Below are 26,343 nucleotides of genomic sequence, written 5' to 3'. Positions count from 1 at the left end.
TGCTTTTGCAGGTTTGCTGCTATAGAATTATTCCTTCCAGTACCCATTTGGAACATCTTAGGTGCTCCTAAAACTGTCAATGACAGTTAGGCAACCTATAACCAAGATGGATGTGGCAAGGACAACAGCTAAAAATTTCATAAACAATATAAGGCCATAAAATTAAGAAAATGTGAGATTGTTTTAGTTCCTACCTAAAAAAAAGAGGACTGCAACTATCAAGCACCTTCTGGAATAAGGCATTACGTATGTATACAAATATTCCCTATTTATTCAATATTTTATACATATATATATATATATATATATATATATATATATATTATTGTTTAAAGTCTGTAAAGAAATAAAGGATTTATTAATGCAAAGCAGATTTGGAATTACAGCACTTGCAATGGTGTTGTGCTGTTAACTACTTTGAAGCTCAATCAGTGTCCCTTGATCTCTTGTTATACCTATAAAACTTTCAATTTTCGCCTCTGCCTCTCTCCCACTGCTTGCTCCTCCTCCCACATTTTTGCTGTCAGCCCCAATTTGCTGCTACTGTCTCTCAGCAGAGAAGCTGGTAATTCGAAAGTCTCAGTTGATCACGACTCCTGCAGAACAATCTGTAATGTATGTTAACAACAACGTTGTGTAGTCATCCATCTTCATAGAATAAAAGCCTTTCAGGGAAGTGCTGAGCTGCTCAGTCAGGGACAGGGAGGACCTGTCTACTGCTTGATTAATAAAGGTCTGTACTCTGCTCCTGGAGCCAACTTAGATAAATCGGGTGATAGTGGAGGGTTCGGCATTTTTACAAGGATAACTGGAAAATTAGTTCAATCTTCTTCTGCCCTTCTATTAGGAAAAAAAATCTACAATCAGTAGTAACATAAAAAAAACCTTTTATAAACAATATAAATGTGTGTTTTTTTCTAGACGGAATTATGGCTGCTCATACTTATAAGGGTCAGTATGATTTTGGCTGCACATAGTCCAATCGTTTATTTCAACAATAGGACAAAGATACAGATATTACCTGTGTATAAGAGTGTGATAAAACCGCAGTGAGAGACAAAGATATATGACGCTGCTTGCAAGATTTTTTCTGTGTGATTTCCATTCCTAACACATAAGCTTTACTACAAATGTAGCAGTGACAAAAATTAATAAATACAAAAGTATTCTTCCACTACAAAATTGACAAATAGTAGATCTGCAGAAGGTACTCGCATTCTTTCCAAAGATGTTCCCCACAGACCTATGTCTCCGAGGTTTAACATTGGTCCTCATTTGGTTTCAAAGACACCTATCGTTATTTAACTTATTTATGTGATTGCAAGGTATCATGAGCACACACCTCTTGAGCTGCATGACCCCAGCATCTAGCATATATAGTACAATGGTAACTGAAACTGCGCTGATGTGATTATGCCAGCAATACTTTCTACATCAGTTGTTGATCTTTGAAATTCCTGAGCTTTTTTCACTAAAGCAAAGTTACAGTCAAAACTTTCCACCGGCTTGCAACACAAATTTTAAGACTCTTAAGTGCAGAATCCTGTTTAAAAATTGTTACTAGAAAAAGTTAAAATACTTTTCCTTTACCCTGGAGCATGCACCAGAAGGAACTAGTACCACTAGTACCAATGTACTGTGAATTGGGTACTGTGTTTTTACACGGATAACATTTATTTGGGACAAGGGCAGACACGATACCTATGTAGGCAATACGCATTATAAATATGATAATAATGTTACAGAACAACATTTTTATGCGCAAATATATATTTATATAATAAGAAATGTAAAGGAGATAATGATCTGCTATTCTAAAAATTGATTCCTCTTAATCCTATCAGTTTTTTGTTTTGGTGTACACGACATGCTGTGTATGTACACTACGGTGCTCGGCCCAACTCACTGTAAAATGCTGTGAATGGATATAATTGCTATAAAACAACTCCATACACAAATAAAACAACTTGGCCATACACAAATGTTACATTTACAATGGCTACTCAAAAATTGAGCTGGAATATGCCAAAACTAAATGAAGTCTAGCTGAAGATAATAAGTAATAGTGATGCAGAGAATTTACAAACCTTCCATCACTGTGCCTGATTTATAAAACCTCTCCAAGGCTGGAGAGGATACATTTTTAGCTGGTTAAACCAGCAAACCTGCTATCAAATAGCAAATGACTTTGAAGAAATCCATTCCAGGTTTGCTGGATCATCCAGCTTTACTGATGAAAGTATATCCTCTCCAGCCTTGGAGAGCTAAATCAGGCCCACTGAAAGACAGCATACTATAGGATAGGTTTACCATACATGTTAAGGCAAAGGTGGGTATATCATGCATTCTTGGTAAGAGCCCATTCACCATAAAAGTGTTTAGTTTTACTTTGAAGCTTGAATTCAAGGTGTACTGTCAGATGGCATGTCTTTCCAACATACATACTTTGAAGTCTCAAAGGGGATCTCACTTTAGTTTAATGTTATCATGTTGACTTATTTCTATATATAAAAACTTTTTATAATTTGTCTCCTCTAGAACAGTGGTCTCCCACCTTTTTGGACCAGCGGAACACTAAATTTACCAGCTACGGACCGCGCATGTGCTGGGAGCGGGGTGTCACTCAAAGGGGAAGAAACTTCCCCTTTAGTAACGTCATGATGCCACAAGTCGCCCACTCTCCCATCGCAGGTCTGAGCCCACTGCCCTGAGCCTGGAATCCCTATAGGGACGTGGTCCGCGGCTCTGGCCCGTGCATCCCCCAAGAGAGGTCCTTCTCCTGACCCTGCCCGTCTTCAAAAAAGACAAAAAAGATAATAGTAGATGTAATTGATTTATATGCCTACTGGTAACATATGTGTGTTTGTGTGGTAAGAATAGGGTAATTATTACATAAGCTCTTTCAGGGTTCCAGGGTGTTGATAAACTAAGCCTACCAAATCAATTTTACAGTAAGTGGTATTTTAAAATGAATTATTTGTTGTATGTTAATCTACAATACAATAAAGAAACCAGCACTTCTTTAGTCTCATCTTTTTGTAGAATGTATTAAAATAGCACTGCAAGTAGTAATTAACTATTTACAATTTAATTGCCTCTTCAGTGCAGTATATTGTGGGACAAGAAGTAATTGTATAATGGGATGTGATGTATCATCATTTCATGTATCTATATGTATTATCTATATGTATTAAACTAGTCTCCTACTGTAGCCTACCAGTCTAGCACTGACATCATTACATGGCAACCAGTATATGATCCCCTGCAAAGCCAAAGAAGATCATTCTAGCTTTCTCCACTCAAAATTGAAATGTTGTAGATATTTATCACTCTTAACTAGAGAACACATAGTGATATTATATAGTGGATTGTTTTTTTTTTCCTTGAAGTATTTCCTTTAAGTGATTAAATATTATATTTAGCTTGCAGTTGTTACTGCATGTGTCACATTTTGTAATATTGATTTTCCATATTTTTGTAACTGAGAAATTTAGAGATTCATGCTATTTAGTGACCTGTGGTCTCCCCCTAACATTGAAAATGGAAAATGGCTAGACACAAGCTTCTGAAATAATACACCTAAAGATGGTGCATAACCTGAAAACAACACATGGACTGCCTAACTGGATATTCTTCAGATACCTACAAATTTGACACAATGGGCAATCTCAATATCTTCTTCGTTAAATCTCATGGAAATTCTATTAATAGGGAATGTCATATAATGTCCTAAAACTGCTATCTATAATATACACAAGAACAATATATAGAGATTCCTCAGAGGGCCAAATTTGGTGAGGTGAAAATGTGTGGGGGCTTACCATTCAGCACGTACTCGGAGAGAGTGTGGGAGTGGTCTGTGTGGGTCACACACAGCACCTGCCCACCAGGGTGACGTGGGGGATTCCTTGTGCACGGAGTACAGTGTTAGTGCGGGCTCCGTGCAGAGCATGTCCTTGGAATCAGAGTGGGAGGGGTCCATGCAGGTCCCGCACAGCACATGCCCACTATCATGATGTAGGGGATTCCCTGTGCACACATGGAACACCCGTCCTGCCAATTATGCCCCCCGAGTAGCAGGCTGATAATTGCAAGGCAGTTGATCAACTCTAATGAAATATAAAATAGCTTTTTGTACGAGTGTATTTTATACTGTGGTCAACAGTGCTGCCGGGCTGCATATTATAGATTTTATGACAGAGGCTGCGGGCCGTTTGAAATCTGAACACGGCTGCAATTGGCCCCCGGGCCGGACATTCCTGGCTTGCCATATACTGAACAGATGATTTTGGACATGATTTTTACAGCAAGAAAATTAACAAAATATGAATAGGCACTGAAGAAAAAACTTGCAAAGGAAACTCAAAATACATAAGCTAAAAGTTTCTTGCATGAGCTGGCAGAAACATATCTGTTTATGACTGATTTGTCACATAGAAATTTTTTGCACCGGCCTTTCATAAAAGTTAAAATAACAAAAGACCTCATCAGTATTTATGATCTGTACAGCTCATCAGTTTCTCTATACAGCTTTGCACAAATGATATGTAAAAGAACAAAACAACTGTGCCGTTATATGGCCTTGCATAGTACTTCTAACCTGTGTGTGCTATTAAGCTCTGTAATGCTGCTGGTTAAAAGACATTCTTGCTGAAGTACAGTGTACAATGCACAGAAAAGAAATAAAGCTAACTTGAGTGCTCATTTGGATGACATTACAGTGAAAGCTGTGTATGCAGCATGAGACAGATCTGTAGACCTTTGACTCTTACACAAGTGGTTTTAGATATAAAATGACACACTTGCCCACTAATATTCACCTTAGTTTGTGTATTCTAGCAAGCTAACAGCTGATTTCAATTTAGAGGTGACAGACAGACATATTGTCAATGTCTCACACCTCCTAATGCTGTAAGGTGAACAGGGCTAAGAATGTAGTCGAAATGTAGCAAAAAAAAACTGTACAATACAATGAACTTAGCTGCAACTCACATAGGGAAAGAAGGAAGGTCTAATACAGAAACAGAAAAACAGTCTACAGATAAGAAAGATAATAGCCACTTGTAGCTTTCCATAATTATAGTACTCTTGTAGCTATGTCAAGTCACTGTTATTTCCTATAGAACAGGCCCATAGTTTTCCATCCACAATTGTCAGCTACCATTATAGCATTTTTTTTTCACATTTCTTTTTCCTATCTAAATTTTATTTTGCCAGTGAAAAACATATTTAATATCAAAAGCAGGGCAGCTTGTAAAGGGTTCCTTAATAGATGTGGCAGTTATATGAAGCTGTCTGTCCAGAAATTAACTAATTTGATGATGCCCCTGAATAACTCAAAATACCCTTGTATACCCAAAATCTCTTTTCCCCATTATACCCACTGGTAGCACTTTGGAGCACTACACATGGGTAACTGTTTCTGGATACCGAACTTCGCTTGTGTTGGAGGACACCAGTGTATGCTGTATTCTCGGTATGGAGTAAGTTTTCATATATCTCATCCCTGGCAAAAGGTAGAAATAATAAGGTTTTTGGAGTTTCGTATGGCCTCTCCCTATAATATGATACAGTATCTACTAGGGAGGAAGAGATATTACAGGCTAAAAACTTGTAAGAAAAATCATTGCAATAGTCAAATATTTTAATAACAGGATGACAAGCATTTTCTTGTAGGAAAATATTCTATTTTTATGTTGTTTTTTTCTCATTTGATATCCTAATAATAAATACTATATAAATATAAATAATAAAAACAATCAGTCCTAAGAAAACAAATATTTTAGTCTTGAATAGTTACAAAAAACTACTTAACAATTAACCTAACCTCCCAGACTATGCTGGTAAAATTGGATTCTTGTTTCCCCGATTCTAGTTTCTGTACACTGACCATTGTAGGGATGAATATTCTTTGCTGCCTTGTTTTTATCATTTATTTCATTACAGTAAAAGCAAAAGGAAGATTTACAATGCCCTAAAGTGAGAGCTTTCAAAACTGCAATATTAGCAGATATAGGGATAAAGACTATGGACTATTCTTTATTAAAGCTCTCCAAGAGAAGATAGACTACCATTGGAGAACCTGGGTGACCCAACAAACCTTTTATTGAATTCTTTTATTGAAAAGTCACATGTTCTTGGTTGGCAAATTCTTTCAATCCTGGACTATATCCATTCCAGGTTTGCATCGCCCAAGCTCAAAGTAGTCAATCTTCTCCAGTCTTGGAGCTTTAATAATTAAAATATGCCTATGTCAGGGAGATCCCACCCTGGAGTCTTTACCTTTCAGGTAAGCTAAACAATTGGTTAGTTCATTTTATTTTTCCTGTAGCTTATTATAACACTATTAGCACCTTTTTAACGTATCTGGCTGATAAAATAGTAAAAAAACAATATGGCAGAGCTCGATTTACATCAGGTTCTGAGGGTAGATGATTTGGACCTCTGAAAATGCTCTCATTGCCTTGCCTTGTTGACAGCCCTGGCCATGCTAACCTATCATGCTAAATATAGCAGTAAATTGCTGTCATCAAGCCAATGTTTTCTTTTTGCCAGCAATCAGTCAGCCTCACAAAATCGGCCTTTTCTACTTGGACTGTAGAAGGTAAGCACAGGATAACATAGGTAATGAACAAGGCTGTTTCTCCTAATGTGGTTCTGTTTTATTAGAACAATCTCCCACAAGTTTCCTAAAGCCTTGTTATTACGTTTAATACAATTAAAAAGACATTAAATAACTCAGAGAATTGAAGCATCAAAGCTGACCAATCAAAGCTTGATTAGTAGCAGAGCTTGTTGCCATGGAGACATGTTTTCATATTGCTAATAATGGTAGCTCTTGCAAAAGCAGAGGACATTGCTTCCATTAAAATGATTCTCCGTAGTTTAACCAATGAAGAAAAAATCAGAAATTTCTCCCTAACCTTTTTTCTCTTGAAAACGGAGTCTCTGATTGCGTGCAGAACAGTAGTGGTAATTTCAGAATGGTTATAGGCAGAAGAGAATTCCCAAGAGTGTCTGTGTTTAACCCTTACTTGTCGAGAAGTATATACCATAGGGGAAAGAAGAGGAAGACTTTTACATTTAGAGCTAGGCTCATGAAAATTAGAATAAGAGTTGTGAATACAAACTGCTATTACACTTACTTTGCTAACAGTCAGTAAGTGTCGAAATAATGGACTCAATACTATATATAATAAAAGTAAAGGAAGGTAAACACTGGAATTGCTGAGTCTGATTCATAAGTCTTTTTTAATGTACAGGTAGTCCCTGGGTTACATAGGGATTGTAGGTTTGTTCTTAACTTGAATTTGTATGTAAGTCGGAACAGGTACATAATTTAATAAATGCAATTAAGACAGATGTTTGTCTCAACATATTATTAAGCAGTGTGGTGTCAGTTACTGTAAAAACTCCTCACACACAAAGCAAAAAAAAAATGTTTATGGAGCCTTAAAATTGATTAACTTCTGGAGCAAGGTGCTTTGATATGCAAAAAGAAACAACTGCAGAGTTTGTCTTGGTCAAGTGTTACAAGAAACTGCTCACTGCCCCAAGATCACCCACAACCTCAGCTGAGTTTAGCAAAAGATTTCTTCTGCAAGTCATGCAAACCACCCCCCTCCACCCGTCAAGCCTCTGTTCTGCACAGGAGCGAGCAGGGAAGCCCCGTTCATATCTAGGAGGCGTCCGCATGTCGGATGTCCTTAACCCTATATCTATTTATCTATCTGTCTCATTCTCTCTATCTGTTCCTATGTCATTCCTCTCTATGTCACTTACTCTCTCTCCCCTATGTCTGTCTATCTATTTGAGCATTAAAAGATTTAACTGTTTGCTTTCAGTTTCTTTTTATTTTATTAAATCATGTTCTATATTTGTGTTTCTCCAACCGGGAATCATCCAGTAGCTTTGGATCATCCAATGACAGGCTGCCGCATTGTCACCCTTGTTCCTGTCTTTTTGCACTAACAGGCATGAAGTTTAGGAAGATTTGTCTCTTTACACTGCAGTTTCTGAGATTTAGTGTTTTAATGCAAGGTTCCTGGTCATCCACGCCCAGGCATTTCCAGCCATCTAATCTGTTTGTTGATCAAACTTTCATCAGGTTAAGTTATCAGGATAGGACAGATTTACTTTTTTGTGATAGCCATCAAACCTTTGGCAGATTTATATAGATCATCATGTATTCTGTCGCTTAAATGAGGCTGGAAAAAAACACAATCTATTTATTGTTGAGCGCTTAGCTGTCTTGAGATGCACACCCCACATGTGGGACAATATGTGAAAGCAGATAGATGAGAAAAAGATCTTTTGAATCTAGGTACTTCACTGTGAAGTGGACTATATCTGGAGAGGTAGGATAAACATATTGTTCTCCTTACATTCTGTTATGGTTATGTTTGGAAGCTTTACTGACCCATAAGAATCTTGAAACATAAAGAAATCTTATAACGTAACCCATCTATATATACCGTAGAATATACAGTACATGCTGCTAGTTATTGAAATAAGCAGGAATCACTTACATGATCAATGAGCTCTTTCACCAAGCCATTCCACTGTCCTTTTTCATCTTGGGATCCATATCTTCCATCATCCACTAAGCGTATATCATAGTCAAATCCAAGGATCTCTGAAATCTTTTTTAAGAGGTCAATGCAAAAGCCTTCAAATCGGTCCTTGCCAAAAAGAGGGGTATCAGACTTCTTAAACATCACATAAGGCTCTTCCTAAAAAAAATAAAATAAAATAGATATTTATTCCTAATATTATGTCTCATTTGGACAGCTTCTACCCACTGCTATGTTCTTGTATAAGAGGTGTGTACAGTCTTACATATTCCAAGTAAGCTCATTGATAAGCATTATGTGCACTACATTAAAGGTGTATGGTCCATGAGCGTATTTGTTCATGTTTTAATGCAGGATGTTACCATCTTCCTTCTCTTCCTCTACTTCTGGATGATCTTTGGCCATCTTGAGTGGCTATTCTAGGATGATGTAACTGTGCAGGCCTGAGGGATTTTATTAATTTTGAATGTTTTTATAAAAATTCTATATATCACATCTTATGTCGCCTGGTCAATGTGTGAGTGCATGGTTGCTTGTATTCTCCATAACAGGCACGTCCAACAGCAGTACAGTTAAAGAAGAACTAGTTGTGCTGTAAAATGTCTCATCAGGCAGGTCTTTTTTGCAGAAAAAGACAGAAAACCATACTTACACGCCTGATCGTTGTCTTCATGTATCAAAAAACAAGAAACTGAGTGTACTCCTGCATGCTTGCGCAGAAGTTACGTCAACTTAACCAATCAAGGTGACTGAAACCAGGAAGAGGATAAAAAGGAAGATGGAAGTGCCCACAATGGAATGCGGACAAGTGAGTGTTTTTAAAAATTGCTATCAGGTAAGTAAGGTTATGTTGTTGCTGAATGGACATCACCTTCTGCAATAAAGGAACTACCTGGTCACATTTTTTATTTTTAGAGTTTAGTCTCACTTCAAGTTACAAGTGTAATTCTAACAGAACATGCGTAAACAAGGACCTATGTGAGAGAATAACTGAATGATATTTACATTAAAGATTGCAGATTTAGGGCTTGTGTTAACAACAGGCTTTGGACTTCTGTTGATATATGAGCTTAAAAAAGTTCTGAACCCATTAAAAATCACTGACAGGTATATCTGACCTTAATTTGGGGTTGCATTCCCATAGAATTGTAAGGAAATGCCAAATATGCTTGAAGATAAAAAAAAAACAATGGAGATGAGCCCATGAAAAGCAAGTCATGCGACATTTTAATAATTGGGTTTTATCTACTTTTATTGTAACTTTTCCCCAAACCACTACTCATTCCCTAACATGCCTTGCTGCTAATTTACTACTTTGTTGATTAAGTCTTCTGGTCAGTTTGCTGATGTCATAGGTTCTCCACCGGCAGATCCTCCTGGAAACCATGACACTCACTTAGAATACAATTGAGCACAATGTTCTCTGGGAGTACTGTAAGCCCATGTCTCCTGATAGTTTAAACCCCAAGAGATGTGTCCCTTTATACCAGGGTAACAACAAATTTATTTTATGATGCCAACCATTATTCATCTTAGATGTGTGGCATTAAATTCAAGAGAAGTGAGGGAGTACAGATGCTCCTTTATTTCAATGAACACTAGAAGAGGAGAATGGATGCCCAGTCGGAAACTATGTGATTACTTTAGGTGAACCTGAAGGAGTGCCAGAACATAATATTAATGATTTTCATTGATTTTCATCAATATTATGTTCTTTTCCTTTTTTGAACATTGTAGTTTGGGTCTAACTATCTCTGATATCCCCTGATGAAACCAATATAGGAGAAAGACGTCGGGATAAGACTTTTTATATGACCTGGAAAATATCTAACAAAACTGTGTGTATAAGAAAATAGTGTTTGGGTTGACGGTACTTGACGGTTTAACTATATTGTATGTACTGTAATCTTACACAAATTGATTGGGTTCTAGATACTGATATAGGTGGATAATTATAAAATAAAGTTAATTAATTAAATTATTTTATGAGTTCATGTCAGTGCTTTCAAAAGCCTCTCTCCCCTTCTTTTCTTTCTTCCCCCCCTTGCAATTGCTATCCTTTATTTCATTGTCTATAATTTGGCATTTAAAATGTAATTTCATGTGGAAAAAAGTAGTATGTTTATGTGAAAATATTTGCAGTTTTTTTTCCAACAAATTTTCCCAATTTAAATGTAGAAAGAAGATTGTTTTCTTTTTACCTGCAGAACTAACATTCTGAAGGTCAGTATAAGTTAGACAGCTGTTTTAAATGGTAAGCTCCAAAGAACAGGGACATCCTGTGTCTGCAAAATTCCCAGTACACATCTGTGTATACCTTTTCTACTCCTTAAAAAGTATATTTATAGTAATGTGTTTATAAAATGCAAATATGCAATTAATAGTGAGCAAACTGCTTTTATAGATCGTACGCTACTATAAATTTTCTGCTGTCATGAAACAGCAGCATGCATATTTTAAAAGCTGTAACTGTTAAAATGGTTAATGTATACTAAATTCTATTTTTTGCTTTTTTACTGCCTATTTTCCTGTTTATTTCTAGAAACAGACAGACTTTGAATTATAAAGCTCCAACTATTTTTCTAAATCGATTCTGTGGCCAGAGGTGCCCTCGATATGGAATATTGTATGCTGTGAAATTGCTATGGGAGAGTGGTTTTTGCTGCTTGGGTCACATCTCTTTCACTGCACAAGTCATTTCAATATTAACAACAAGGAATGGAAAATGAAATAGGAAGTTGGCCATCTAGAAATTCATCCCATGGCTTTTTTTTTCCATACGATTAAACCCCCATCACAATTAGGGCATGCTCTTTTTCTGGGGAATTATGAATATTTCAACACAGCCATATCAGGCATCCATAACTTGATAAAAATGGATATAATTAGAGCAGATGGCCTGAAGGATCCAAACTCTTAACATAATTTGACAAAAAGTATGTGAATCTCACAGCCAACTAAAAATATCACTGATGCGACTGTATATTAATATATATAATAAAAGGAGATCTAACTGAATGTTATAGACAAATCTGAATAGTCAAAATAATAAAGCTCTGTGGGTTCTAAATGCAGGACATTGAATCTTTATAATAAAAGATATGTACTGTTTAAGGTTACATTAAAATTATGTTTTTGCTCATGTTGTTTGAGACATTAATTAGAGGATTTTTTTCAATTACTTTTTAATGCACTATAAAATATAAATTAAAAAAAAAATGAATTTGAAAAGAATCAGCAAATAAAATAGGGGGAAAGGCTGAACAAGTTTACTATAGTTGATTAAGGGTATTAAAAATTAATATGGGGTTCAATAAAAACTAATTTAAAAAGTAATAATAAAAAAAAAACTTTTTGTTACTTGTTAGGTTCCTTTAAGTGACATCATTACAGGTTTAATAATTTGTAGATCAAAGGGATGAGCTTTCATCTGCAGATGAATGAAACAGAGTAGATACAAAAGTAGCAATGTTACATTGTATTTTTTTTTTTTTTGGAAACACCTGTCAGATGTAGTTTTGTCAGAAGAGTCTGCAGCTGCTAGATATACACAGAAATCCCTGATGTCAAATCCAGCTGCTGGATCTCCCAGCAAGTGCAAATGCAAACAACAAATATTCTCCTTGATGAGGAGAAACATGGCTGCATCAGTTTTTATTTTTTAGACTAAAAAGTCCAGCCTGAGTGACAGCTACTTTGGAAAAAATGGCGAGCCCTGAAAAGAGGAGGGAAACCAAGACAACGTGAGATTTGCTGGCTGTGTTTTGTACATGGATTGAGTTTTTAGCATATAAAGATACTTTTTTTGTTTGTTTTTTTTGAAAATTCTGCTTTAAGTGAGAGAAAGGCTTTTCTGGCTGATAAAGTTCTTGGATGATGTATTTTGTGTTATGTTTGTCATGTTATGCAGAAATGTTACTATTATTAGTTCAAGTTCACTTTAGTGTATTTTTTAACCAAAAGTTGTTCTTTCTTTCACTGGTATAACTCATGAGAGTGAAGGGATATGAGTCGCGAGTATGATTACATGTAACATTATTGTGGCTGAACATCTATGAAATTTGGAAGGGTTGTAATGGTTGCAGTGTGTATATTACTGGTATTGATGGTGTCATTTGGAAGATTTAGAAGAAGTTTGCTCACATAAAGTCAGAAAGATTTTGACTGTAGAAATATTCATGACCAGTGATAAGCGAAATTGAGAAATTTATTTTTTCATGTGTTTTTAATAAAATTTGAAATTTAATTAGAAAGGACTGAAGTTTATGTGTCTCAAATTTTTCAGGTAATTGCAATTATTAGGGCCTTAAGGTTACAATAATGCTCCTCTCTTGAGGATAGGTTATGGAGATGAGACTCTGTCCCTCAACAGAGGCCCCTTACTTTTAGGAAAGACTCAAAGTTTGGTGCATTATTGATTCCCCTAATTTTTTTTGTCCATTATAATTTAAGGATAATGTTTTTTTAGAGTTTAGGTGTTTTCTGGGTGTGATTCTTTAATTCTGCGTACAAAGGGAGCAAAGTTTGTTCCACATCATGTTGAGGTTTAATAAAAGGAAGTTTCTATTTTATATCTCAACTCAATCTCAACTTCCAGTGGATTCATTCTACTTCTTGAAACTAGCAATTTTACAAATACTGGTTGCTGTGGATTAATTTGCCCAGCATGAACTTTTCTATGTATGTATCCCTTTCTTTTGGTCAGTGCATACGCAGCAAGACTTTTGCTCTTTCTCAAACAAAAATTACAGGTCATCAAACTAGTGTGGAAGAAATTCCGGATTTTGAGATTTATATATATATAAAAGCATTAAGGCTTACAGGAAGGGATTTTTGTAGAAGTGGGAAGAATTACATCATTTACAATATTAGGTATTATAGTAAATGTAGTGATAGGGTTAGTGTTGTCAAAGAGAATATCTACACTCACACATTTTCATATTTTCCCTAAAGTTGTTCCTGCATTTAAATCTTCTTGCATTTGGAATTACTTTCATTTCTGTGGCTTAGAATAGAGACAGAGGGGGTTGTTGTTCTAAGCTTGGGAACCAAGGGTGGAACACCCAAAGAGGAGAACTGGGACGGCAATTATTTAGATATTACTGGATATATTTAAAAAAAAAAAGTGTGAAGGTGAAGGTAAAACTTTTTTTTAATTTTGGATAGAATTAAAAAGTATATGAACCCCTGTCAAGTTTTAATTGTTGTCTGTGTCCGGTGGGGAAACTAATCCAAGTATTCACCTAAATATGTGACCTTAAAAATTTCCATCTCCTAGATGAAATATATCTAGAATAAAATATTCAGTGTTTAAGGTTTAACAATTTAAATTAATGCTCAGTGTAATAAACTATTTTAATTTTTATAACTGAGATGAATAACTAAACTGACTTGGCATAAAACACAGAAGAAATACTAATTCCCTTTGTCAAGTTTCACGATGTGCCATTGAGATTAATATGTCTTTTAATTACTGGTAATTGTGTTAGGCATTATTTAATAGCATTAAAGTTCTTGCCCTTATGCATGTCAAAGATGGAAGCCAATCAATTGTTCAGAGTATCCAGAACACCTAAGACCTTAGTAATTCAATTCATAAAAGCCATTTATCTCTGCTATAGCCAAAATAACTAAAGCAAATTAAAAGTCATCTCAAAGCTAGAAACTAGATTTCCTGTCGGATAATTAGCATCAAGCTAGATCCCAGTAAGATCAGGTAATTTTGGTTTTAATGATTTTTATTAAGGAATGAAGTAAACAAGTATAACAACATTACTTGTCCAAAAGAGTAAGATAACCGAAAAAAAACAGCATTATGTAATATCAGGCATGATAAAGTATTCACCAATGAGCCATTTAAAAAAATATTAATTCAACAGTAGGAAGTTACAGCCGTATAAATAATATATTATTATATGACTCGAGTACAATGGACCTCTGAAGATACCAAAAAGCAGACAGTCTAAAATACCATGTTTAAAAAAATGCCCAGACCATTAGCTTTAACAGAGCCTTGTATCTCCTTAAGAAATGGCCATTAGGTGGGAGAAGATAAAAGAAGACGAAGAAGAAGGGAAGAAAAGTGATAAAGAATGATGCACTTATATAATTTTGCAGTTATCCCAAGCTGGATATGTAAATTGAAGAAAATGAGAATAGTGCATACTGGATCCAAAGTTCAAAAACTTTCATGAACGTTTTATGAGTAAAAAGTAAATAAATGGTAATAGTGATATTTGCAGGTGAAAAAAAAGACTAAATATAAAAACTAATGCAACCACTATATCTGGAGACTTGTAAATCGAAGTATTTGTTTTTGGGTTTAGATACATTTTATTAAAAAAATCTGCTGTGTACAATATTTTGAGGAAGTTCTTTGTAGTTGAAGTTCAGTGTGTTCCTTGCCGATGACAACAATATGTTGATTTAGCATTCATAGGCAGAGCATGGATAATCAGTCTCGTAAATATCAAATCTCTAAAGTTTTTCCTGACTGTTCTATGTGAATTCTACTACTTTACCAGCAATCATTGAGGGTGAGCAAATATTTATCAGTCTGCTGAGTGCTATTACAGCTTCTAGGTTCATATGATGTTGTTTCTCAATCCATATTAATAATATTAGTATTATTTTTAAACTAAATTTATATAGCACCAACATATAACGCAAAACTGTACAATAAATAGGGGTTACCAATGACATATACAAACCATGACACAGAAGGAGAGGTCCCTTTCCAAAAGAGCTTACAATCTAAGAGGTTGGGGAAGTAAGACACAATAGGAGGGGTATCGACAATGTTTACAACATGCAAATTGGAAATTCATTACATAGAAATAATTATATTATATAGAAACCCAGCAAAGATCACCAGGAACCAAATATAGTACATCATTTTTTTGGTAGGTACAGCTAATAGTTTACACACATCTTTATCAATATTATGGGCTCAATTTAAGTCTATCTAACCAGTTTTCATATTGCAATGGATTTTTCTACTTAGGTTATTTAACTGACCATACACAGCAATAGGACAGAACTGTGCACTCAGTAAACGATCTTTTGAATATTATATGATATAATTTAAAAGCAATACATTCTAGAATATTATTAGTTTATTTACAGTAGGAGTTTTTGTTATCACCATAAGGAGGATCCTACTCCAGACCCTTAGGAGGTCAGCCCATTTTTGAGACAGCTTCAAATTTTTCAATCATTACAATTTTTGGTAGCATGCTATTAAAAAACAAATTATATGTAAAGAGCAGCTCAACACTGAAACAATGCAACACAATGAAAACATTGAAAAAGTGTATATGTTACAGAGCAGGGTTTGAAATTAGTCTTTGAAATTGGGCTTTTTTTCTATTCCTTTTTTTGCATATTTATTTATGTGCACATCCTTGCAACATTTGTATATCTGTTTTCCTTGCAGGATTTTTTGTCTTCTGAAACTCTGCAATCTGAATATGATGTGTAAATTACTACAGGGTTAAACCAAGGTCTAAGTACTTTGAAGCAGATCATCACCTCTTTTTGGATCAGCTATACTGAAGAATACAGATCTTTGGCACAGACACCAGAAAAGTGCAGGTTCCAAATGGAGAATAATAGGACATGTTGGGAAATGGAGCAATCTAATGAACCATGGTAATAATAGCCAACCAGGACAAGGAATGTGTTAAAATCTGAAAAGAGAAATAATGTCTGTAGAGGCAATAAGCATGGTCTACATTACTTTTTATTTACTATGTCAGTGCCAATTTCCCCTAAATTCCAGGGACAGTTAGTTTGTATCTTATAGAATCACAGAGCTATTTTTGTCAATACAGAATAATAATAGCTTCATGGCAAAACATATGTTCACTGCATTTTTCAGTATATACAGTATGCTGTCTGTATGTATTAGCTTATTGTGTGGGTGTCCCTGGGAACCATCTATGCTGACAGCTATAAAGATTATGCTAAAAAATTATGCACTATCATTAATGATGTGGAGTATCCTACAGCAACCATTTATGGATAACCTTTGTGTACCAATACTACAATGTTAAAAACATATTACTTGCTATAGGATACAAACTATCTTTGCTATTTTCACTGTGCTGTGCAATAAAGTTCTTTGACTTTCATTTATGTTTAGATGAAAAACAGATCGAAATGGGACTGTGAAAGTCTCAAGAAGAATTTCCTGGTCCAACATTATAAAAAGAATTATAATTTGCTGGAAAGAGTTCCTACTCTAAAATGAGTTGAATCATTGCTCGTGGGATGACTGTGTTAGCAGTAGAGGAAGGCTTTGCACATCAGAACTGAGAGATTTGATTGGTCCACACTCAAACTATGATTTATGATGCTATATAGAAGAAGGAGCCAGTGACAGCTATCCTAATAAGATGAGGAACTCAGGGACATCTTCAGCAAAAAGGTTAGCCGAGCATGCAAAACCTGGAGAAAGACAATTCTCCTTCTTTTTGTCCCTACAGATACTACACATTTCATTAAAAGCTGGCAACATCAAGAAAAATCAATTGCAAATGACTTCTCGCCTTAATGCCCGAGGTGAGCATAGTAGCCTGTGGACAGGTATCATCATGGGAGATCAGACTTTTCAATGTAAAAGACTGCTCTGTCACAAGCATTCAATAAATCAGTGCTCCAAACACTAAGAGGCGCATCTGTCTCTCACTGAGCTCAGGCCCGATGCTCTCAAACTGTGAAACCACATCTTTAATCTGCAGTCTCACATGAACGACTGGAAGTAAATTCTGAGAAGTGACTTTGTGGCTTGGAAGATAAGCACCATGGATTCCAAAAATAGCCAGCAACTTGATTTTATTTTCAGATACAGTCTTACTTCACTGTAATTAACTTCTTTCTATGTGAATTATAGTTCTAAGAAAATAAAAAACAAAAGAAAAACTCAAATGGTTCAATATATTTTACAGATAAATATAAATTTTAATAGGACATTACACCACACCAGAAATATTTTATACACATCTTTACTGCACTGTACTTTTGCTGCAAACAGCTTGGTCATGACCTCAGAGAGTCATAAGAGACTCTCTGCTTGCTATCTGGACATTTAAACAACAGCAACATTTTATTCTGCTTTTACTTCTTGCCAGAATGCTCCCTGTAAGAATAAGTTGGTTTTTCATGTAATGCTGGCACTGCATTCAGCCTGAGTGTTCCTGTGCAGAGGATTAAAAAAGGCTAGTAATAAACTAATTAAAGACAAACAAAATCAAGTTGTGTTTACACATAACTTCTATGACTTTGTTAAATACACAGCTGCATTAATTGATGATTATTATGTCATACTGAAGTTCAATTTTAAAGGTATCCATTTGTTCAAGAAAAATTTAAAGTTTTAAATTACTGTGACTCATTTCCCATCCTTACATCTTCCAAATATTAGAAATGTAATGATGCAATATATTCTTTTTCTTTTTAGCTTCTTTTTTCTCTCTCGTCTGAGCGTAATATAGTCTGAGGAAGTAGACACTGCTTGGTGAAACACAATACTGATACAGTTAACATTAAACCTCTATTTTTGTATGTGATACAACTTCATAATGCAACCCATAAGGTGTGGAGTTGAATCATATTATTTGATATGACTGTATGTGAATATATTTTTATTATGACACTTAGAAACTGTGTTTTTCAAAATTGATTTTCTCACTTTTTGCTGCTAAATGTTTTACTATTGATAATGTTAAATAGAGATCTTAAATGTTGGTAAAAATATAGATGTTAACATTCTGAGATATTGTAATAACACTTGCAATTTACAAGCTAAAAAGCCCAATTTTTTAAGCTAAAGTGGTTATGATTTTTCATCTATTTCTGACAGGTAGCAAGAATTATAATACAGAAGCTTTCCCAGGCAGAGCGAACATTGTGGTATGTTCCAAAAGAGGTGATTTTGCTACGTGAACTTAAGATTTTGTAGTAACTCATATGGTTGGGGGAAATACAACTTTCTATTTTAAAACAGTAGGGGACATAATACTGCCATTACATATCAGTCCCAGGTACAATATACAATACCATTGTAGGAACTAGGTGGTGCCACTAAAAAAGCTGGATTCCATGAATCCTTCAGCTTTAGTTGTACCAGGAAACCAAAATGGCTGTTTGAATGGAGCCTTGTTTGGTGAGTAAAAACTATGTTAGTGGTAAAGTGGGACCTATCATGTTTAGGATGAATTACAGGGTCAGCTGCTATATGTGTAACTGACAATCACATATTTTTCCATTTTTATCTTCAAGAAAAGTTTCCACTGTAAAGAACAGTTGTAACTCACAAATGAGCCATGGAAAGTTTACAAGGATTACAGTTATGGATTTAACCAACCTAAAAAAATGAGAAAGAATTATGAATTACAGCAGTCCCATCATCTTCTATTGGCATCCATATTTATTTACTTGAAACACATATTGAGGCTGGCTTACTAAAGAATTGAGAAACTTCACACCACCAGATGTATGAATAATTATATAATTTATCAAGTCGTGACGAAAACAAATTTTGTTTTCCCTTATTCATTTGTACAGTTGGATTATTAAAGCTGTATTCACATAATTTACTATATGAACATTCTCCCTTACTTAATAAATCAGACCAACTGTGTACGTCCCTTTTAAATTTGTAGGTCACTTTGTAATTACACAGGAACACACCTCTAATATTGTTAATTCTGCTGCAGAATTGTGATGTTAAATTTAGCATAGCTGTTCCCTTATGCTACATTCTGATTCTCAGAAGCAACACACAATATCATCATAAACAACTATTTCTAGTTTTACAGAAAACAGTAATTTCCATTCAATCAACATGTAAATTAATTCAATAAACATTAGTAAGTCTTCCCCTTGGGGCTAGAAATTTGCACTGCCTCTCTAAAAAAAGAAATCTCACCCAAAAGCGTCACATGCCTACCTCCTTATAGATATATTAATAAGAGAAGTATATATAATATAAACAGAACATTATGTAATTACCTAAAAGATGAAGTGGTTTAAACAATAGTAAATGGATGGGAGAAGTGTTTCAGGAATTAATTTCCTTGAAAAGGAATATTTAACCACTTGACATCTATTCTATGTATGCAATAAATGTATTTTAGTACATCAGTTAATCTTTAGGACTTTTGTAAATGGTTTAGAAGTCGATTAAGAGATCCCAGAGCCTCTGGTGCTGGCTACATTGATTACTTTAGCTCCAGAGCCTTGTATATAACCTGCAGTAAAGCTGTGGTAGTAAAATGCTGAAGATATCTCTGATGTCATCATCATCAGCATATCTTAAACAATTTTTGAATACAATATAATGAAAAAAATAAAAGAAAATGTCTAAACTCTGCATATATGCAGAAATGCTGTCAAAAGTGTTATATAAAAAAAAAAAAAAAAACAATCCTTAATATTCAATGTCTATCTTCAAAATGCTATTGCCAAAGAAATTGTTCTAGAGTAAACAAGAACAATCTTCAGTGCTTCAGCATTGTTAGTCCCTGGGCTACTGTCTGTCTGTACATTGGGCTGTTGGTATGGTGGGTTAAACCAGCTTCTACACATTTGGAAGTTGCAACACCAAAATCTACCCATCAGCCATCTTGCATAATTCAGTTTCATTGGTGAAGCTCCATTGCCTTCAACCAAGTATTTACTTACATCTGATTAGGTAATTTCACTACATTTATTAAGCTAAATGAAATATGCCTTGTTAGTGCAAGTGTTCCCGATATAAATGTTTAATTTCAAACATATTTATACAAAACCTCAGCAAAAATCTTACAAAATTGCAATAATATCTCCAGTGTCGAACATATAATTGAATTGAAAATGACAATACGACATCTGGACAACATTAGCCTTTTTGTTGTAAACTGACATACCATCTTTCTCATGGTTAAAAAAAGATCAGATATTCTACCCTGGTGTCCATAATTCTACCCTGGTGTCCATGATTCAGAAATATGCAGTACCATATTCTTTATCTGTATCTGCAATTTTCTTTTATTTGAGGATTATCTAACTTGAGTTTTCCTATCATGTTAGGATTGCTTGGATGTTGTTTTGTTTTCAGGGCTGCTTCTATGTGTACATAAAGAGTATCATACCACAAAAATGTTAAACTGATGATGAGGCAAAAATGATGAAGCAAATATATGCAAAGAAGATAGCAAACAAGGTACAGGCAAAAAAAAAGAAAGTAAAGCAAAAACGATTAAGGTAATGGTAATGTACACGCTATAGATTAATAATATTGAGGGACTATTGTACATACACTCATTCAACTAGGGTGGCAATAATCTAACTAGTGTAGGTAGTCTAACACTGGAGCACACCTTGATTATGGAAATCTCAGTATCAGTTGAATAGGTATAAATGGTCTATATGTAATTGTGGTTAAAATTTGCCCAGTCCAAATCAACCATTCAGACATTTACCAATTGAGCGTTAAAAATAGGAATGTGACCTATGATTAGGTTGCTAGGAGTTAGGCTACATATATACGTCAGATGATTATCGTCCGATAATCGACTCCAGGCTGATATCGGATGAAAATCTTGCGTGTGTACAGTGCTCATCTTCTGCTGTCTGGAGAACCATTCTGGTGGATCCACGGACAATGGACAAGTAACGATCGTAACCAAAGTGAACGTGGGAGAGTGCGGCTCTTTCGTCCCCCTCTCCATAGAGCAGAACAGCACTGTATATACAGTGCTCATTCATGCATCATGTAGTCTTTTGTCATTGGAAAAGATTGTGAAAGATCCGTTCCTACGGCAATTTGTTGCACGAGTGTACCCAAAGTATGTACACTGCAGTCCAAATTTTTTTGACTTTTGAGTTATTAAACATGTAACCCTCTGCATAGACTTTCAAATAAAATTTTAAAAATGATTTTGCAAATTTTCTATTTTGATGTTTTTTTACAACGAAACAAAAATCTACCAACCAGTCTACCAAAAGTCTACCACAGCAAAACAGATTTTGGTATTATGAGGATAAAAATTCTGGCTTTTGACAGAAGGTATTGTCTGATATCATTTGTGTGTTGACACAGCCTCACATAATTAACAAGTTATCTGTAATACTTCCCATAATTTATATACTAGTTGCTATAAGTATTAAAGAAATAATTGGTGATTGTAAAAGAGACCTTATGGCCTATTAAAAAAATGAAAGCAAAAGCAAATAAAATTTAAGTATTTGAAATGTTTTTCAACAGTGTTTTTCTTTCCAAATTTTTTTTTTATCAACTTAAAATAGACCTTTGGACTTGCTACAAAATCCAATTACTTAAGGCAAATTTCCAGACAATTTCCCATCACAGCCTTCCCAGTCCTTGCACGTCATAACCTTCTCCCCTTCTGGGAGTGCCTGAATACTGTCTGGGCTGGTTCAACACTGTCGCCCTTCTCTTTACTCCCCTACATAATCTTTTATGGATGGAGGATTAGCTATGGGGAATTGAACAAATGACACTTGAGTGACAACGTTGGGCGTGCTGAAAGCACCGCCAAGATGGCGGTGCCAGGCAGCACAGCCAACATTGGACCTTGTCTAAGTAAATTGCCAGCCTAAATTATGTTACATTCACATATATTTTATGGGAAGATTTTTTTTTTACATTTCCAGTCTTAACAAGCTAGGGAATGAACAAAGCCACAGACCTATTAACAACAATCTTTTTATTTGCTGTGTTTTTAAAATATTTGGTTGCAATCCAAACAGTTATGATATATCTGAATAGACAAGAAGAATGATCTTTGCTCTGTTGATTATGAGTCTATGACTAGCTTACAGCAAGAACACATGGGGCCAGTAATAGTGTCATGTTTGTCATACTGCTCACCACTTCACTCCATCACCTTGTCTGTTCACTAAATACAAAGGCTGAATTATGAAGTAGAACAACAAAAGCAGGACCAAAAGTGAAGCAGCTGCCCTTGGAAACTAGAATGTTTTCATCCTTCATTGTCTACTAAAATAAAATAAGAAATTACACTGGCTGATATAAGCAATAACTTTCTTTGCATTGGTTTTCTTTGTCCTGCTTTTTGACTGTACTAACAACAGTTTATTAGATGTAGTTTTTCCGTAAGGTTATCTTCTATATTGTACAGTATTTCTGAATATATTCATGAAACATAATGGATTAATTAAGCCAAAAATTGTGTAATTATTAATATGCTATTACCATCTGTTTGACTGACCTTTAATAAATTATGGTGTCAGTAAGCTCTTTGTTACCTTGAAATGAAGGCAATCTAAAGAGGTTTTGCAACCACAAAACAAGGTAAGACATTTATGTGAAGGAATGAGTTAAAGATATTCATACCTTTTCAAGACCCTCTTCTTTCAGGCTGATGATATCTAGATCGAAATCTGTTCTTAGCCCACTAGTTTTGTTAAACACGATTCGTCCGGTCAGCCCTTCCCACTGGGCCTGTGAAAAAAAAGTATGAAAATTAACAAGACTCATAAATCATCACTGGATACAGCAGCACAATGCTCAATTTTAATTACAGCTTTCTTTTCTCCCTCTTTTTTCATCCAATTCCCTAAACACCCTGGTTAATTAATAATCACCTCATTATCGTTTGTTCCATGATACTAGTTTAACTTTCTATAGTTACAGGAGAATTCCCTTTTTTGTTTTTGGGGCTCACCATTTTATGAAAACCACAATATGAAATTGAAAAATTTTTTTTTACAGTATTTGTAACAATAGGTTATAGTTATTAAAATGATATTTTCCAAATGAACTTTGAATCAATATGTGTACAAGTTTTCATGAAGCATTTCTGATTTTTCTGATTTTTAATAAGATGGAAGAATCTGGTGTGGCTTAGTAAAGACGTTTTTTTAGTTTAGTTTATTGGGTCTCAAATATGTTATGGAAAACTAGAATGTGAAAATGTATAAAGTGTAGGAAACAATAAACAATACGTACACTAGAAAATAAATATGACATTTAGGGTCACGTTTTAAGTGTTCATGAACTTTCTTGGTGGATTCTGTTCTACAGATTAGTTACATGAATATAAGACATTTTGCAAAATATAGCTCGTGACATGAACAAAGCATTCTTAAAACTCTGCAAGCCATGATATTACTATGTATCCACTTTTCATACAAGCCACAATGGAAACCGCAAAATGCCAGAAAAATATAGATGATTTTCTGGTGTTTCATGCTATCATTTCTTTGAACATGGAATTATGCTCACAGTGTGTTCTCTTCTTGGTATCAACATATTTCAAAGACTGAACTCAAAAAAGATATTGCCGTTTTTGGTAGATGCTTGAGAGATGTATATATATTTATATATTGCTTTGTGAGATGACTTCTGGGATGAAGTTTCTGGGATTGTTGTAGCAATATCAGGGGGCACCACACAAATATATTGGATGTTTTCTTGCAGGAGCTAGAAAACACAAAGATGGGCAGGAACAAAATTTTCAAGGTGGACAGAAACAGTGTGGTTACTTACTATTCACTTAGCAAAGTTGATCATCACTACAGTACAGGGGAATGTACGCCAAAAAGACAAATGAATCACGGGGAAGGAATTTTCAAACAAAATCAGACTTTTGATTGATTAGATGGCAGAAATCATTAGAGTTTCACCTTGTTCACTAAGCCAAGTAAATAACCCTTTGCAGGTAGATCTTGCCATTGAAACATAAAAATGTGTCAGGATTATGTTTCCTACTAGCATCTACCATAAATGTAAAATTATTTTTTGAGTAGACCTGTTTTTATACAGCAAGTCTTTTAACAAACCAGTTGCAATATCTTAGATATACATGCAGAAATTATTTTATTTAAGCCCTCCAAGCCCAAAAGCTCAAGCTCTTCAAGAGTCAATTCTCTTTGTTTACCCTAAATGAAAAAAAAAAGTATCTGCATTTTTCAACAAGCTTATTTTTATCTTTCAGGACAATAAGATCTCAGCTCCCACGATTTTACAGATCTCTAATTCAATTCTGATGCCAGATATGCCCTTGAATATTCCATAGAGGGTCAAACAATATAAAAGTAAACAAGTTGTAGATGTTATCCATTTGTCTCATAGCTGACTTTTAAAAGGAAAAGAAAAGGGATGTTTTTATATTATAACACCTTCGCATATTTTGTCCCATTATCCATTTGCAAGCTCTCTATATTTTTTTTAGTCCAATGAAAAAAATACCATTTTTGTTTGGATATGGCAGAATAGCCAACATTCTTTTTGTCCAGAATGTTTAAATAGGATCAAGAACAAGGTGAACAAAGTGTGACATTCTAAGAACCAAGAAATTATTAGGGTGAAAATATCAAGAAATATTGTTTACACAGATTGTTGCACCTTGCTTCAAAATAATTTAGATGGATGCAAATGGATACTGCTTTAATGAACCACAACTTTACAACATATATTTTCTTTAAAAATGCAACTGTGGCTTCAAACCAGTTGATAAGTATGTGTATGTGTGTGTCAGCATCCCATTATAGAGGAGTGAGATTGTAAAGGGTTATAAGGTTGCAAGCAAATTAAAAAAGTTTCAACCCAGAGTGGATTTCAAACACAGCTTCTCAGGGTAGCACTGCACAAATAATTAGGGAAAGGAGTGTACTAGCAAGTGCTTCAAGTAGAAAGCACAGGAAATGAGAAACATTAAGTAATTACTAGCAATTATTTTCCTTTTAAGTATGATTAACGTCTTAATGTAGAATATGTGAAAGTTTGTAACATAATGACCATTCATACATGCTTTTTGACTCCCTTTTTTAACAAACTTCCCATCTCTGTTGTTAGTTCTTTTAAATTTCAACATCTCTCATCAAAACTATTACATTTCAAATTGCTTCCTGAATATTAACTTATGATCACTTTAAAATCACTAAGCGTGGAACTGTCAAGTAACTTTATTTCTTTTATTTCAAATCTTTATAAAGAACTTTTTGATATATTTCAATATGTAGGAGCACTATACTTTCTTTTTAACAAACGGTGTAACTTTTGTCATTAGAGCAGAACTAAACTCACCTAACCTTGCTCCTTTGGTGTCATCAAAATCTTCAACTAGTCCTTTTCTCACTTCTTCATCTTCAACCATCTTGATTGACCCGGTCACTTTGAAGTAAATCCCGCACATGCACACAAGAGTTTCTTGCACCAAGGTATATACATTAAAATAACTGGGTAACATATATATATATATATATATATATATATATATATACATACATACATATGTACTAAATGATCTACTACTAAATATTGACTTTATTAAAGTTAAAGTGGATTTCAAGAGAACATCCTTTTCTGACCAGGAAATTGTTGTTCACCCAAATTAATCAGAGGTCATGCCACCCAGTAAAACACAGTTATAAATCAGAACAATCACAGTGGTTTTAAATAAAAAAACATGACGGTTTGTTTCATACCATTCCAAGTGATCTATTTAAGGCACTACAGTTATAAAAAAAAAACAAGATATTTTCCTGGTCAGAAATTCATGAGTTTCATGAGGACATTTTTCATTGTTTCTTAAGTGAGGCTGTAAAGTTCTGTAAACATTACTACTTGAAAATATTACTATTTTTCTCAAGAAGAATTTGCTTACTACATTTTAAGAGATAATCCTAATGACTGGTGTTGTTAGCCAAGCATAGGTTGACATAGGTGCCCCAAAGTGCTAGAACCTGGAAGACAAGTTGATGGTCCAAAAACAGTTGACCATCCAGAAACACATTGTCC

At 34.7% G+C, this 26,343-nt stretch overlaps 1 protein-coding gene across 1 annotated transcript in view; it reads right to left on the bottom strand.

The window, feature by feature from the left end:
* Positions 1–26,343, bottom strand: part of GRIK3 (glutamate ionotropic receptor kainate type subunit 3) — a 269,833-nt gene that overhangs the window by 67,225 nt on the left and 176,265 nt on the right. The window contains 2 exon segments of the mRNA XM_072408450.1: positions 8,529–8,732; positions 22,921–23,043. Coding sequence (XP_072264551.1) covers positions 8,529–8,732; positions 22,921–23,043 — 327 coding nt within the window.

The sequence above is a fragment of the Pyxicephalus adspersus genome, chromosome 1 (assembly GCF_032062135.1).
Source record: "Pyxicephalus adspersus chromosome 1, UCB_Pads_2.0, whole genome shotgun sequence".
NCBI classification, from domain to species: Eukaryota; Metazoa; Chordata; class Amphibia; order Anura; family Pyxicephalidae; genus Pyxicephalus; species Pyxicephalus adspersus.
The sequence above is the reverse complement of the archived record's forward strand: the minus strand, read 5'-3'. Positions and strand labels throughout refer to the sequence as shown.